The sequence below is a fragment of the Aythya ferina genome (assembly GCF_964211825.1).
Source record: "Aythya ferina genome assembly, chromosome: 3".
NCBI lineage: Eukaryota > Metazoa > Chordata > Aves > Anseriformes > Anatidae > Aythya > Aythya ferina.
The window spans coordinates 43,971,202-43,988,640 of record NC_140298.1 but is presented as its reverse complement, the minus strand read 5'-3'; the positions used below and the strand labels follow the sequence as shown (position 1 = coordinate 43,988,640).

The 17,439-nt window shown below is 33.9% G+C and overlaps 1 protein-coding gene across 2 annotated transcripts; it reads left to right on the top strand.

The window, feature by feature from the left end:
* ERMARD (ER membrane associated RNA degradation) lies at positions 1 to 17,217 on the top strand. 2 transcript variants are annotated; one of them, XM_084515167.1, is made up of 18 exons: positions 1 to 160; positions 1,270 to 1,438; positions 2,490 to 2,629; positions 3,170 to 3,271; positions 3,827 to 3,916; positions 4,947 to 5,044; positions 5,662 to 5,798; positions 7,075 to 7,189; positions 7,792 to 7,894; positions 8,318 to 8,347; positions 8,858 to 8,926; positions 9,541 to 9,711; positions 10,600 to 10,683; positions 10,940 to 11,019; positions 11,771 to 11,899; positions 13,302 to 13,511; positions 14,419 to 14,532; positions 15,143 to 17,217. In XM_084515167.1, the coding sequence occupies exons 1-18, from the start codon at positions 17 to 19 to the stop codon at positions 15,300 to 15,302; spliced, it is 2,145 nt and encodes a 714-aa protein (XP_084371293.1). In that variant the 5' UTR covers positions 1 to 16; the 3' UTR covers positions 15,303 to 17,217. The 2 variants fall into 2 exon arrangements, with proteins under 2 accessions (XP_084371293.1, XP_084371294.1); XM_084515168.1 differs by having other exon boundaries at positions 23 to 156.
* The last annotated feature ends 222 nt before the right edge of the window (positions 17,218 to 17,439 follow it).

Here is a 17,439-nt window from a genome sequence, read left to right as displayed (position 1 = left end):
TGGGGGGGAGATAGGGATGCGGTGTTTCTGGCTCCCCGCCGCCTTTATTCGGGGTACCGAGGGGTTGCCGCGGTCCTGTGGGCTTTGCTCTGATGCCCCGTATCTGCTGGAGAAATCTGGGGTGCCTGGGAGCGACGCGAAAGGCTGGCTTTCGTGGTTTGTGAGCGTTTGGGTTGGTGGGGAACCGCGGGTGGGGTGCTGCCGAGGGCGGCTGGCAGCAGGTCTTTGTAGGAGCTGGGGTGTTTGTGGCGTTACCTGTGCGATTGAATTCAGTCTTGAATTCAGAAAGTAGGTCCTGTGAGCCTGAGTTCATAATTAAAGAGGAAACAACGTGTTGTGTTTGCCAACTTAACACTAAGCCCCTTGCATATTTGTTGTCATCCTTTATTTTCTAAGCAATTTCTTAACTGTCTTTGCTACCTCTTCAAAGAAGAGACTTTGTTTTTTACTAAGTCAGAAATATATTTCTCCTCATTAGTATGAATGGTTCAAATTTTTTGCATGTTCTTTCATATCTGTCATATATATCTTTCATTATTCGTTTTGCATATTCAGTATATGCTTCTGAATGTTCCAAGTTCCCACTTAGACAAAGATGCGAGTAATGCCTATATTTGGATTGTTTTACCAATACTACCTGCTCACGCAGAATTTACTTGCTCTTTTCTTGCTGGTGTAAAGACTGAAGCACTTGGTTTTGCTTGAAGTAACGTCAATTTCTGCACAAAGGTCAGATTTTGCAGAACATACGTACAGGCTGTGATCTTTTTCGTCTGTCTGTCTTCATACAATCACAGAGTGGTTTGGGCGGGAAGGAACCTTAACGACCACCCAGTTCCAGCCCCCTGCTGTGGGCAGGGACACCTCCTACCAGACCAGGTTGCCCCATCCAGCCTGGCCTTGAGCATTTCCCGGGATGGGGCATCTACAGCTTCTCTCTGGGCAACCTGTTCAAGTGCCTCACCACCCTCTTCCTTGTCACTAGCTTGGCGGATGCAACCATTCAGAAATACACCAAACTGGTATATGCAAATAAGAGTAATTCTGGCCTTCCACCTCTTGAGGAGTGGTTCTGCTCAGAGAGTTTCTTTCATAATATGTGTAGATGGAAATTGCATTCCAAAACTTAACCTGTTTACAGATTCTGTATTACTTGTTTACAGATCCTGTATTGCTGTCTGTGTATCTGTGCTGACAGGTATCCTTCGATAATAATGTGCTTGTTCTCATATACTTTCTTACTACAAGAACCTTTTTTGTGTGTTCTAGATGGCACTCCAAGGCTCAGTCAGTACTTGTCTTTCTCCACCTGTGCATTACATGATTTGCAAACTTGGATTTGAGAAAAAAGACATCTATGATATTAATAATATTGTGTCTGAAAATGGAGAAGTATGTTGGCAAGCTGTTACAGAGCATTTGCATTACCTTGAATCAGGTTGGTGTTTACCTTCTGTAGTAATGATACATAAAAACTGATTCTTCATAGTACTCCTGGCTTAGTCATAACATTTTATTACAGTGTAGCATTAGCTTCATTTGCTGGAGTATGTATATTTCCTATCTACAACCAGCTTTAAACATTTCATCCATGCTTATTAGTTATTACTAACTCCTAAGATTCATGTAATCTGCACTACATAGTAGCTTCTCCTTTCTCATTCTGCTCGGTTTACAGCTCCTGCATTTATGTGAGGAATTCAGTTCTGCCTTTCTCCTGCCTCATAATTGGTTTCTTCTATACTCTTTAAATGCCTTTTGCAGTAAATTTAAAACACCTGGGAGCAATTAGTAGCCCTACTATTGCTTCAGTTCTTATTTTCCCAACTTTCACTTCTGTACGTAGAGCAGTTTGTAATCGTTTGTTAAGCAAAACAAATATCTATGTCCTGATGAGCTGGCTGAATTTTCATTTGACAAATTGGAAGCTTTTATTATTTTCCGAAGACGGTAAAAATGATAGGTATATCTTCCTCAAGCAATATTTTTCAGTGAAACAGAAGAATTTCTTTTGCTTCAAAATGTCCCACCAAAGAGAAGAAATGATACCAGTCTATAAGTGCCACATCCATCTGCGTTCTTTAACAGGTGTAAGTGGTGCAATTTGGTCGAGGCTTCTGAGCCTGCACTAGCTTCAAATTTGGTTGTATAGAATTACTGTACTCTTTCACTGATAGGTTCTTCCTCTTTCAAAGAAGATAGAACATAATAATGCCCTTTAATTCCATATTTCTTGCATTGTCTTTTTTTTTTTTTTTTGGAGAAGGCATTTGATCTTACCTGGTTTCACAATACACTTTTCCATAATTCATTTGTGTGCTCTTTTGGACAGTAAATTGTAGTGCATCAGTTGCATTAAAATAATCTGGATAAAATTGTTTATCTAAATATGTACAAGGGCTACAGGAGGTTCTACTTCTTATGGTTCTTAAAATATTGGAACTTCAGGAAGTTTGGTATTCTAATCACCTTCTGTTTTTCAATTTAAGGTCAAAGTGTGGATTATATCAAAAGTGTCCAGTCACTCGGACCTGTATGTGAATCAGTTAATTTGCACTTCAAATCTCTAACCAAGGACCAATTTGTAGTTCAGTATGCAGTATGGTTCCACTGGACAAACTACACAGAGGTATGGAAATGTATGTGGACAGTTTGTGTTTTGACACATGATCTCTTTGTGGAAGTTCAATATAGGAATACTCAAGAGAGATCAGTGAACCAAAATGATTAGAATTTGTAACTAATTGTCCTTCTCTGACACGTTGTCACTTCTAATTTTCCTGACTCTATAGTTAGATTTTATATATGCTGCCACAAAAAGAACACATGATGTTTTGAGCCTGTTCTAACCTAAGATGGTATTATTTTATTTTTCTGTAAAGACTAATAATCAGTGTCTAATATCAAATATTACTGTGTAAAGTTAGTTATTTTTTTTAGATGTGAGCCTCTAGATAAGTTGTGACTAAAAATACAAGAGACAGTCTAAAGTAGTGACCCTCCAGATATCTACAGTTTTATCACTGTGGCATGGTTTTCATTCTGTAATAGTGTAGTGACAATCACAGAGGAATATTTAGGTCATGTTTTTGTGTTATTTTGACAATTTGATTTTTCCTTCTGAATATTTAATGCAACATTCTTCCTCTTTTTTTCCCACAAATCACAGTTATTTCTTGAAGTATTTGATGTTCTACAATATGCGCGAGCTACAGAAGTTGCTCTTGGCTTAATGAAGCTGACATCATGCTTGGAGAGAGCTTTGGGTGATGTAAGTGGCACCATGTGTATTCAATTGCAGGTTTTCTTTTATAACATGAGAACGAATTCTTGGATTTAATTGCACTTTGAAGAAGTGAAATTACCCTGTACTGTAGTAGTGCAGAGTAGCCTAGCCACACCTGGATCCAGTTGGACAGATGTTTTCTTCTGGATCCAGCTGCACTAACAAGCATTCTGGTTCCCCATCACCTGTGCTGGTAGAGTTGCTCGTGTGAATGCACTTCCTAAACAATTTCATTAAAAAAGAGGAATATTTGCTTAATCTGTGAACATATAGCAGGTCTTTGCTGCTCTGAGTTATTTAACTGAAACAGAGCAGCATACTTTCCACAGATGACCTGATAATGTATTAATTTCTTTGAGGAGAGGCAAGAGCTAAGAGCTGGAAATGGGCTGCTGAAGAACTTTCCTCAACACCCTGATTGTTTTCAATAGCGAAAATGATTACTGGATAAAATTATCAGGCTCTGTGTTTGAAATACAAAGAAATATACTGAATTATTTATGCTTTAATTGTTTTTACTTTTTTCTTCTTCTTTAATAGGTATATTTACTGATTGGTAAAGATTGTCCCTTCCTTCTAAGAGATTTGCTTGCTTCTGAGCAGCTTGCAGTTGTTTTTGGACAAGATGTAGTAAGTGCATAGTTTCGAAATAAGTAACAACTACAGAGCTGGTTTTCTTTTTGCCAGGTTTCCAAACATAACCTTTGCTTGCTCTGCAAATTTTGAAATATATTGGGAAAACTTTCATTATGTAGGTGTCACAGAAAATCTGGGGGATATATGGCAAAAAATAGTGAATATTATAATTGTAAATGGTAATGATTTCTAAGGCAAGCCCATATGTTTTTACTTGCTTTTCTACATGAAAAACCCACATCCACAAAATTCCATATATTTGGCAAGGGGTAAGAAAACTGCAGAGTTGTCTGCATCTTTTTGAGTTGTACTACTTGAAAACACGCACCTAATAATCAGCTTCTAAAGCTGTGTTTCTCTTCACTGCCACTGTAGTAAAATGCTTTATAACACTTACCATACTTTTTTTTTTTTTTTTTTTTCCAAGAGAGGAAAGTAGTTAGCCCATTTCCATTTGCATAAAAATAATAAAACAAAATTCTGATGACATTTACCCTCTTGTGTAAACAAAGTAGATGGTCTTTCTCATACAGTTTTACAAATGTAATTTTTTTGTTAGGACAGAGTTATATCTTGTTAGCCAGTCTAGTAATTTTGTAAGGATTATTTCTGGAATTCTTACAGGCATGTGGAAAAGTTCAAGTCTTACAGTTAAACAGTTTCCCTTTTTGTTTGATAGTGGTCTGGGAATACAACTTTGAATGCAAATTCTGCCTTTTTTATGTAAATTTCTGCCAAATTATTGTGTATTTTTGTGATAAGTAAGAGCTAAATTTGATCTTGTTTTCCTGTCATAGTTGTTTAGGATGTTTGTAAGTTTTATTCTTTCCTTATTATATTCTATAGCATGTACAAGAAAGTTAAGATTTCCTTTCAATACCTTTACTGTGACAATCTGTGCCTAGTCATTTTGACAGTAGGCATTATAGTTTCTCAATAACTCTTTAAATTTCCTGTCAGGGAAAGACACAAGGTAACAAATAATAGATTTCTTCATGTAGTAATCATTTTGTTTATTAATTAGATGGATGTACTAAGGGTATTCATTGGATCACCGTATGGTCTGAATCTTCGTAATGTTTTGTGGCATGGGTTTGCATCCCCACAAGAAATTCCTGCAAAGTAAGTTAATTTAAAACTATTTTAAATTAATTAAATCTAAGTAAGTTTATTTAAAACTATATTTAAAATATAACTTATCAGTTATATTTGACAGTTCCTGAAAAGCAATTAGTAAATTTTAGTCCTTTTTTTTTTTCTTTTTGTTTTTTAAATTGTCTTAAGGCCTTTGGCAGTATCCTGACAATTTTCTGCTGCTGCTACTGTTTTTGGAATTAGATTTCCATAGAATACTTAAGCCGTTATGAAACTGGTGAGTTTTAGGACCAGTGTGTTTTACTAACAGGAAAACTGACAAAACTTAAAGTCTTTCATGAAACACAGTTCCTTGTGTGTTAGGACAGTCAGGAATAACTTGGAACAAAAAGCAGGTTGGAGGAGCAGCAGCAGCAGCCAAGTAGAATACACTGATGCTTTTTTTTCCTAATTCCCCATTTTGTCATGCTTGTAAATGTAGTTAATCATTAAGCACCCCCTACTCAAAAGGGATGGGTAGAACAGGTACTGGATCTTCTTTGAAAAAGCAGAAGAAACCTTTGTCCCCAACCCACAAATGTGGATTTTTTTGCAATAGTTTCAGTTATACAGGATTTTCTAACATGTTACGGTATTCTCCCTAGATATTGTGCTATGCTGCTTTTTTTAACTGCAGGATTGGGTCAGTTATTACAGACATATCTTCTGAAAACTAAATATATTTTAGTACATCGACCTTATGTGACCTTCATTAGCTTAGAGGAGCTTGTTGCATTTCCAGGCAAGTATTTAACCTTTAACTGTTTTTATTGTTGTTTCATTGTCCAAAAGTATTGTTAAAAATAATGGAACTTAGAACTTAGAACTTTCCCCAGTTCTAAGATTGAATCTTTTTAACTAAAATACCATTTGCTGTCTTTAGATGAATCTATTGTGCTTGTAGGACCACTTTTTAATACAAAACCAATTCTACTCGTTATTGAGTCAAAAAATTCTGCATTCCAAAATAATTGCAGCACACTGAAATGTGTAACATTACTGCCTATGAAGACTTCGTGTTCCAATCTTTTGATGATGAAAATGTATTTTTTTTTTTAATAGTCATACCGAATCTTTATTTTTTTCCCTGAATCAGGGGGGTTCAGGTGCAAAAGTCCCAGCAGGAGTACTCTGCATATTTCAGGGAAAGTAGTGAAATATTATGATGCCTCATCTTCAGTACCCTGATGCTTTTCTCAGGGAAGGACCTGAAGAGTGTCAGATGAAAATCTCCTCATCACTGTAGTTTCAGGCCATATTTGGTGTATTCCCACTGTTTCAGAGGAACAAAAACATATAAGGAATCCAGGTCTATACAGTGACCATAGTCTGTTTGTGCTATTTGATCAATTTGTCAGTGAAACTTCTGTTCACGGAACTGAGAATGGGGCTTTATGAAACCATATCAAGCTGGTAATATTCAAATCATCATGTAGTATAAATCCTGTAGCTGTTGGTGTGCTTCAGAAAAACACCTACTACAATTAAGTTATTATTTTATGGCTTGTCGTGGAATGTGTTTATAATATGATTTAATAAGTGTCTTTTTCATTATGTGGTAGCATTGAAGTATAAAGTATTCCGCTAAATGTTGGTACGGAAAAATTGATAAAATTGAAACAATATTTTTATTTTTAAAACACTATTCTACAGATTTTTACTGAATTAAAGGGATTAAGATATACTATACTTCTTGAAGTATTTGAAGCAGGTGGAGAACATCTCAATAGACACTGGGGCCAGTTGCTGTGTAATATTTTAGTCTCAAAAAATTGTAGGCATTTTTTACTGTGTTTACGCTGTCACTTTATATTATTAGTAGAAATGCAATCTTATAAATTGATTTTCTGATATTAAATGTATTGTGATTGCTGTTCTACTTGCAGAGTTGAAATAAATTGAATAGCTTTTGTCTCCCTTTATAAGTGCTGAAGTAATCTATTCAATTAAATGTTAATAATGAATTAGAAAAATGTAGATTGTATGTAACTTATTAATGTTGTTTTGCTAACTTGCAGATCTTAATCATGAAACACTTTGTGTAGCAGAAGAGCTAGTACAAGTGTCTAATTTTGTATTTAAATCAATGGTACCATTTTGGATAGCTGCTTTAACAGCCTTCAAGCAAAGCAGGTAATAGTTGATTTGTTTTCTCCCTATTTTTAGTCTTGGTCTGTAGTCTTCAGTCTTTTCATTTCTTTAGTCTTTTCATTTCTAGATATTCACTATTTATAGAATACTAGTCAGCAGAACTTGTGGATTCCAAAGCTTTTAGCTAAATCTTTTGCCTAAAAACATATAGTTATGCATTGTAATGATGGTCCCTCAGAAGGTTGGCAGACTTATTTCTAGTTGGCACAAAATAAAGTAATATAAACTATGTATTGAAGTCTAAGCTGAGGAACTGCAGCAGATGTGGTGAAGAAGAGCTTTAGAAAGTGAATGGAAGTAACTCTTCAGATATTAACATATTTAAAAAAAATAGTTTGTTTTTTTTCCATCTTCCATGCTCCACCTTTTTGTAAGTCAGTGTCATCTCTGAGCTGATTTGAACTAGGTGGCCCGCTTCTGTTGGGCACAGATAGTCATTAATATCTGTTTATAAGGTCCTCGCTATGAAGGAATATTGGTCCGGATTGTTTGGCCTGAAAGAATATTTCTAAGATGGCTCTAATTTCCATTTGGATTATATTTATAAGGGAAGAAAAACCCTTTGGGTATCTCTGTTTTTTCAGGTATGCTGATTGTGTGATTCTCTTACTTCCTCAGCTGGAAGCTGGACTCAGATTGCTCTTCACTACAACTAATAAATGTCCAAATCGACTGCTGACAGCTGAGGTAAATTTCTGTCTAGTCGATTATGATTTAGTACTCACAGTATTTCTAGAATAATTATTCTAGAAGCAAGGTGATACTTCCAGTTTTTCCTGCACCAACATTCCAAGAAATCGTGGAACATCGTTTAAAAATTTCCAGTAAAGTTTCATGAACACTTTTTTTTTTTCCCTACTAAAAGTGGTCTGAAAAACTACGTGAAGGTTAGTGTTCAAAAACAGTAGTTAAGGGAGGAAAGTAGATCATATTACGTTTATTAGAAACAAAACAAAACACCTTGCTAAAAAATCTGAGAGTCCTGTTTTTCTTTTGAGGGTTTTTTGCTATTCATGTACCTCCAGTATCTCACATAAATTAATAAGTATAACTTCAGTATGGCTTGCATTTTTTTTTGAAAAATCATATAATACTTATCTTTTGTTCCAGCCTTCTGCTCTCTACACCACTTTTGATGAGGTAATTGTGATTTTATTTTTTTTTTTTAAATATGGATCAGTGTCAGAATTCAAGCATGTGCATGTCTCTCATTAGTAGAGATCAGAAATCACTTTCTCGTTGTGTTGGATGAGGCATTATTTCTAATTTTTTCCAAATAGAAGATAATGGCAGAAAACATACTTTAAATTTGGCATCCCTCAGAAGATAACAAAATCAATACAAATTTTAATGAAGAGATTAATCTAAATGCTTTTATTTTTTTATTTATTCATCTTAAAGAAACATACTCTGCAATTTTCCTAGATTCAGCTATTCAAAATAAATACAAATAAGCCTTGCCAGCAGAAGTCCTAGATTTTACATCCCTTCTGAATTATCTCAAATAGTCAAATATTTAATCAGTAGTAAATATATACCTTGTTTCTGGCATGGGAGAAGTATTTGCTTAATATTAGAAAATCTATTTACTTGGTGTTTTTGATTGTTTGGCTTTCAACAATGCATTTATATTCAAATTACTTTTTCTAGATGCTAAAAAAGCATTTGCATAATGAAGAAATCAACCAGCTTCCTTCAGTTCTTGAAGAACCTGCCATGGCAAGTGTTTTGAAAGTTCATTTTGTTGTTGTTGTAATTTTGTCTTTTTTGTTGGTTTTATTTTTGTTCTCTTTCAGAATAATGATACATGTATGATCATTTATTTATTTATTCCACTTAGCTTATAGAGCAGGAGAAAAACTGTTGCCACATATGGGGAAAATTAAAACTGTTTTCTGACTTCCTCTGGGGCACATGTAATACTAGGTGGGCACGTGGCATAAAAACATAGCTGCAAACCTACCAAAGAACATTCTGCATGTAGTAACCCAAACATAACAGTGAACATGAAAACTAGAGGTGTTGAATTTAGAGACTTGAGATTGCAAGAAAGACATGAGTTTATTGCACTGATTCGGAGGCAGTGAAGCTATGTAGAAATTGGGACACAAATTTAAAGGAAATTCGTTGTTACCCATTATGAAATAGCTTGTATGGGAATTTTGATTTTCCTGAGAAGCTAGCAAGATGTACTAGTTGCCCTTCTGTTATAAGCATAGAGTGCATTGTTTTCTCTAAACATCTAAATGCCATTTTTCCTATAGACAAAGTCACGTATTTATCTTTCAGATGGTATTCTGTACACTCACAACCATTGGTGTGAATTTCCACAGGAATTTCTTTGGGATTTCTTGAACCACCAGGAGGGTCCACGTATAAGAGACCATTTAAGTCATGGAGAGATCAATTTAAAAACATTTCCTAGAGAATTGGCCAATCAGATAGTTGCATTTGCAATTACACTTCTCTGTAGATTCTCAGATGAAGACACGGTTGCTTTCAAGGTAAGGATCAATATTATGCTGTCAGAAGAATCTTCAGTTGTTTTGGGTGCTGAATGTAATTTTAGATAGTGTCATGACTGCATCTTTCTTTACAGCAGCTTTTCATGGAAATAAAGCGTTCCTCCAAGAAAAAAGCTGTGCAAGGATGTTTTTCTAGTATTGTAGTAAAATAAGTACAGAAAGTTTTCTGGAATAAGTCTTCTTACTGTATCTTAATTTGATTAACTACTCCTTATTTGGACAGTTGATCCATAGATTATAGTGATGATACTGTATATGATTTGTTAAATTATATCAATACTTAGCCTGTTCATCAGCTGTGTTGTTGGAAAGGTAAATAGAACAGCTGTAGCTCAGCCACTGAGGCATGTAATGTTTGAGATTTTCTTTCTTTCTGAGACACTGTAAATAACATTTCAGAAATGGAGATGCAATTTGTGTCCACACTCTATATTGTGAATTTGTATATACCTTTTGTCTAGTAATACGTGTGCTTTAACATTAGCAATATTCACTCTCAGAAATTTCCTGTTCATGTTTGGCATTACTTCCTTCAATATGAAACAAAAACCTTTGAGATAAATCTTCCATTTATAATTTGGATTTCCTTCTGGTTTCTCAAGATTTGCATGCTGCTGCATTGAGAGTTCATGGTTACTTTTCTCTCAGCTGCAGTCAGGTTTCATTGTTGAAATATGGCAAAGAAATCAAGCTTTAAGAACTCATTGTTTTGATTTATTGCTTTAGACATATGAAATTAATTGACTTCAGTAGTGTAGGTAGCTTGCATAAAGTTAAACATAAGTCTAATTCTGCATCCAGTTAGGACAGTTTGAAGAAAATGTTGTATTTTGTCTGCTGTCTGTCAACTGTTGATTTTGTAATCAGGAACATGTGATCATAAAACCACTGATGACTTGTGCAAGTTGCTACCGTTCTCAATTTCATCCAATTTCCCGACTAAAGAAACAGGTAAATGCTTACAGTTGAAAGCATTTTAGTCCGTAAAATTGTGAATCCTTAAAATTAGTCTTAATTACTGTCTTCATGCTTTGATTGCCCTAATGTAAACCTTAACAATTTGTGTCAGTTTATACAATTATGACTATTGAACTGATTACCAGTTGTTGCAGTTTCTTTCTAAAATAGCCACTAAGAAAAATAAAATGTTATCTGTCAAAGATCATACTTTACATACAATTTTTCATGGTACGTTTTTGAATTTTAGGTGCTGGAATGCATGAAGAGCATTCATTTATGGCCTGAATTACCAACAGTGTCTGAGGCACATGTTCAAGCGGTTAAAGGGTACATATATGCTGTTCATAACAAAAAAAAAAAAAGTTCTCAAAATTGGATTTGAGATGAAAAGTACCTTAAGTTTATTTACTAGTAAGATGATAGACACCAAAAAGGCTGCGTAAAGACCCTTTTGTTTTTCTTTTTAACTTAATCTGTGCTATATGTATCTGTGTATATATAATGCAAATACAGTATAAAAACTACAAGCATTGCACTAACTAGAAGGCAACAAGGAACCATTTGAAAGCAACACAAGGGTGTTAGTGACTCCCTGTTCTGTTTCTGAAGAGATACTGAAGGAGCTGTTAGGAAATTAAACTAGAAATTGAGCCCATCACAACAAAAAACAAAAGATGACTCACCAGATGTAAAGCAGAAAATAATTGCTTATTCTGAAAAGGGCTTGGTAACTAAATTAATGGAAGACTTTACAAAAGATATTAAATAGGAAATTACACTGATTTAGATCTGAGAGGTGAAAATGGAATGCACCAAGCACATATGCAGTATGCTTCGCAATTTTAATGAATAAGCAGAAGATTAAGAGGAGTTTAAGAGACTGCTGAGACTGAGAAAAGGCTGATTTTAATTGGAGAAGGAAAGTTATACTTAAAGGGAAAACCAAGACAGTAGAAAGAGGGGTTATCAAATACATATACATTGCTATCCAAAATATCTACATCTCAATCTATGCCATTTAGGCAAATGAGCACTATACAGTGTTGTCATCTTGATCTTTTTATTTGTTTATTTTAAGGTTAGAAGGAAATACTGAAACTAGTTCTTTAATTTTGAAGATGGCTGAAATCCTCTCTCAAGTACAGCAGTATTTGCCCCAGGATTGCTGTAGTCCAGATGATCCTATCAATAGTGTTGTAACAGAGAGGTAAGTTTGATGTTTTCTGGGTTCCCACTGTCAACTTCTGCACGTAGCTCAGCACAAGAACTCTCAAACCTAAGTTACTCATTTTCTTGTTTTCAGAACAGTACTTGAAATATTTCAAGTGCTGTTCCAATATAGCTGCTGCAGCAATGAGATGTTGTAGATCTGGGTCGTTATTTATTTAGATTTAGTTTAGAATTCATCATTGGGGAAAAAAAAAAATCAGACTGGGGAAGCAATATATGTAAATATTTATGTGCTGACTTGATTAAGTGGGCTTTAATCTAAAGTTGCATCAGAAATTTTGTTTTAATGTGTTTGATGTCATAGCTGTGCATGGCATTTAAAAAATAGTAATATGTCACTACATAATTCTTATGTGTTCTAGTACCAAGATTCTGAAATAGAAAATTTGTCACACTTTTCAGACTTTAGAGGTATATTGGTAGGTCCAGTTAAAACTGACATGGAATAATAATCAAAACAACTTGTCTTTTAATTGGCCCTGTTGTGGTACTCTGAAGAGGTTCATGACTAAATAAAAATGATGGAACAATGTGCTCCTAATAAAACCTATTGGGTATGGGCAGGATAAGGCAAAGAGGATGGTACCCATTGCTTTACATATATAGACGGTGTGCCTTTCATGTTCTATTCATCAATTTGCACTGTTCCAATTCATTAAAGAGCAGCCCAACTGCTAAATTGTTAAACCATTGTAAGAGTTTTCTGCTTTTATCACTTTTACTTGTTAATGTTTTGCTGTCTGAGAGAGAATTTTGGTGTGAAGGAGATTAAGAAACAGTTTTATAAGAACAGTGTTTAAAGTGAAATGTGATATGTTATGTTTGTAGATCAGAAAAGGACAGGAGAAAGGTATTTGATCTCCTAACAATTCATAATCTGGTCCAGTTGATTAAAACAATGGCAGCACCACCTTTATATTAAGAAGTGTTAAGTCTGCTGTTTGTTCTGCCTGTAAGAAAGACAATACACTAATGGGAGTATTAGTTAATAACCTTTGTCTCAGTAAGTTTTATTATCATATAAGTTTTATTATATTCATTCATTGTGAATTGAAGTATGGTAGGAGTCTCCAACCATAGGAATGCCCTGATTTGGTATATTTAGTGTATTATTTCAGCTAGATGTTTTTATTTATTGTCATTGTATTTCTTTGATTTGAAATGGAAAACACATTCATCACCAGTAACTTTTCAATTGCATTTAGTAAAGTGATAGAGTAAACGGAGTGTATAAAGATATTTATTTTTTTTGGTCATGAGGTAAGAGTAATCAGTTTAAGTTAAACATTGCAAATCTAACCACACCAAATATGAAATATATCTCATGTTAGATGCATCTAGCAAAATATTGAAATTAACAATTACTTCCTCTTTTGGAGGCTGTTGGTAAAACTTTGTGATAAACACGTTTGCACACTCTATTCTCCACGGCCTGTTCTGGAAATATTAGTCGTACTCCGTAAAATATGCGTACAGTGCCATCACGTGTCGGAACAAGTTATTGCCAGCATTGAGTTGAGATATAAACAGTGGATGAAAAAGACTCTACGTTCGCGCCAAAGGCATAACTATCTACGAATGTTAAACAGGTTGGCTGATGTGTTTTTCTTTACTTTGTGGCTATGTTTATGGTGCTGTGGTGTAGTGGCTGCATGCTGCTGTTGCTAGCTTTGTGTTTTGTTTTACAAGTTTAAAATACAGTGTTATGTTCTCATTAACCATGTCAGAGTTAGTATCAACACAGGTTTATGGTTATGTAGTAATATTAAAATAACAGAAAATATCAAATTAGAGACCAATTTAATATATTTTTTTTGCACTGCTAGACTACTACACTGTAAATTATAAGTTTTCAAATAAAAGTAACATTTAAATGTTAGATTATATATATATATATATATATATATATATATATATATATATATATATATATATATATCCTGCTTTTCCTATTTAAGCATAAAAATGCCATTTGAGTTTTACCAGAATGCAATATGTTAATTTTATTTCAAGACTCTACCTGCTTCAGTTCTTCTGATTTTTTTTCTGTCTTTCAAGGATTTATGAATTTACTTTAAAAACTGGGAAAACTGTGAGCACGATTTTCCTGGACAGGTTGTATTCCTCAAAATGTTAAAACATGTTATTCAAGAAACAGTATAAACTGACAATGCATATTTGTAATTCAGTTGATCTCCGCTTTATTATCTATGGGGTAATGGGTTCTGGTGAGGTTTTCTCTGGAGTCTTAATTACATGTATTTCTCTTCTATTCCTCCTCTGAGGTTTCATTATTTATAGTCTTTATATAGTTTTGATACTTGGCCTGTTTTTGTCTTATGGTCTTTTGTAGTCTTTTTTTTTTTTTTTTTTTCTACTATTAAATATCCAACTATTTAGGATGGATCCAGAAGTCTAAGGAATTTTTTATATTAGTGATTTCAGTTTAATTCGGATTTAGTTTATTTATTATTAAATACTTCTGCTTATTTCTAGTATTAAGTTTTTGTCTCCGGTGTTGCGGCTCATCTTACTGTTGATTACTCTGGAAGTCATCAATGTCCATTTGGCTTGTAAGAAGACTCCTTCTGATTATCAGCAGTATCTAAAGTGAGTATATATAACTTATATTGTGGTAATTGGAAGTTACACGCACTGTTTTTGTAGCCATTTGAATAAATTTGATCTGTAATGTAAATCCTGTAGAGAAAAAAAAAAAAGGAACAACATAACTTACTGCAGAAGAATTGTCATCCTTCTTTCTATCATTAGTCATCAGTTATGTCATACAATGTTCACTAAGAACTAAAATAACTTCATTGGAAATATATGGTTCAGTTATTCACATTTTTAATTATTAGACTCCTCCTTAGTATAAACAGAGAATGATCACACTGAAAAATTTAGTATATAAAAGCTGTATTTAATATATTAGTAATTTTACTCCTTGTGTGTCAATTAACAGATGATTGTATTCTGAACATTTGACTGAGAAAAGAAAAGAAGCAATATGAGGAAAATTGTATTACATTTTATATGACTGCATTCTTTCTCTGTCAGTGTTTAATTGCAGTTCTGAAAATCATTACTTCTACAAGTGAGAATGAACAAGTACATTTCTTTCAGAAGTAGAAGAATGTAGTAACTTTAAGCCATGCACTGAGAGCTTTTTCTTTTTAGGTTCTTTAATGAGTTTTTCTTCTGTTTTTATTTCTCGTAGGTTTTTGAAGTCAATCTTGCAATATACTGAAAACTTGGTGACATACACAAGCCCAGAGAAAAACAAGTGGGATGAAACTGAAGAGCTTACAAATAAGGCTTTGATAAAAATAAAGAACTTCAGTGACAGAAAGCTAACATTAATTCAATCAGCTACATAAATTAAATAGTTTTAATGTTATTAGGATATTGTTATATCTTAAGAGTTTTGAAGTCATCAAACTTGACGAGTCTAAGGTTTAAAAGCAAACTTCATCAGTCATTGTAAAATTTTGGATTCAAAATGTATTGTTTTTGTTAGAAGGCTGTTGAGACTGGAGTTGAATTATCAAGCTTCTGAAGAACGAGCTGTTTGCCAAATCTATTAAGAAGGATTGACTGCAAGCCTATTCAGGATGATGCAAGTTCTACTTTAAGTATATTATGTTTTGTAGCTAGATTTTTTTATATAAAAAGTTTTTTATTGTACTGAAAACATCTAAGAGAAGAGCATGAATAAAAGCTCTGGAAAAAAAATATCAAATTCCTAAAGATTTATTGTACATGTTGATGAAATACACTGGAAATAGTTTCAAGTACTGTGATGAACAGATTGAGAAACAATTAATAGTATAACCTTTAGGGTAAAGTAACGCTCATTGACAGCTATAATTGTTTTTATTAGTTCAAAACAGCCAGGTCATGCATGATGTGCACCATTTAATTTATCTGCTCATTCCCAATACATGCCTAGTTAGTAAGTTAACTGCATGTAAATTAAATATGAACTCTAAAGTGTACACAATCACAGTCATGTATTTACTATGGTTCAAGAAGTTATCTTTGTGTTGCATACAAGATTCCTTTGAATATATTTTTTTTCAAAAATACATTTTCCCATATTCTTGTCCGCAAAGACTAGAATTTCAAAGGAATGCATCAGTTTAAGAATGGATTCACAGAAGATAACTAATCTCTATCAATTTCTTTCTCCTATGGAGAGCAAAACCAGAGGGTAATGTCTGGAGATGGTTTGATTATACAAACAATTAGAGATTCAAATTATATTTTAATAAGATTCTTTGACTGGAAATCACAGTGAGAGAATCACTAGTTCAGTGATGGGGGTAGATGTAAACTAAAATCATGTTGCTTCATTCAAGCTACCCTTTCAATGTTTTAATTGCAATTTTATAATTTAACTGTCACTTTCCAAGGTTTTTTGTTACTCTAAAACTAAAGGATATGAATTAGAGAAAAAAGGATTTAAACTAGGAATAATTAATTGAATGCAATCTTTGAGCCACAGTATAAAATTTCAGCTTTTTTAACAGCTGAAGTGGCAAATTTAGTTATATTTGGAAGATGTATTTTCTATCTGTTGACTTTGCTCAGAAGTATTAACTTCTGCGAAGCATAGCTTTATGGTTACTTTTATGACATTTACTTTGATGATAAGTGTTATAAGGCAAAAAAAATTTAAAACTTTGCCTATTTGTTGAGGAAAGAGATTAAGAAATTAAAATTCGTAGTGTTTTAAAAGTGCATAAATAGATGACACACTTTCTCCTTGTTGAAAACATGTTCTTGTACTGAAAAGCACCTTACAGACTGTGTGTATTTTCAACAACATAAAAGTTCTCCTTCCTATACTTTCTTCCTAAACTTCATTAAAATGATCTTGCACGCTATTCTCTTCATTTGTGTTTACCTAAGAAGGAGCTCATTGACAGTCTCATTTACTAATTAATGCCACAGATGTGTTTTGTTGCTTTAAGTCTGCAGGAAGAAACATGATGGACTTCTGGCAATTTTGTTTTTCCTACCTCTTAAGCTCTCTGATGGGAATACTGCTATCATCTATTGGTTAGACAAATCTGGAACAGACTAGGACAATCCAGTTAATTCTGTCTTGATGCTATTATTTCTTAAACATTTGCAGTAGAGCTGCGTGCAAGGCTTAAGGCTTCTTCCTGTTGTTGTAAGACTTACAGAAAAGAGTTGCAGCATAAGTTTACATGTATATTCTACAATGCGCTTAGGAGAGCGAATGGCAAGAGACATAATAAAATCATTGGTTTTGTCCTTCATCAGTCACTTGGACTTCTCTGCTCCAATTGTTATCTTTGCCATCTGTTTGGAATCGCTTGGAGTTTTAAGATACAGTAGGTTCAGGTTCCCAGTATTCCCAAGAATAAAAGAAGTTTGGAATAACCAAAAGTATCTAGTGGGTGCATGCATGAGTAAAGCTGACAAAACACTTCATGTGCAAGTGTTCTGATTTTATGTTACCCTAAACATAATTCTGGGACTGAGCTG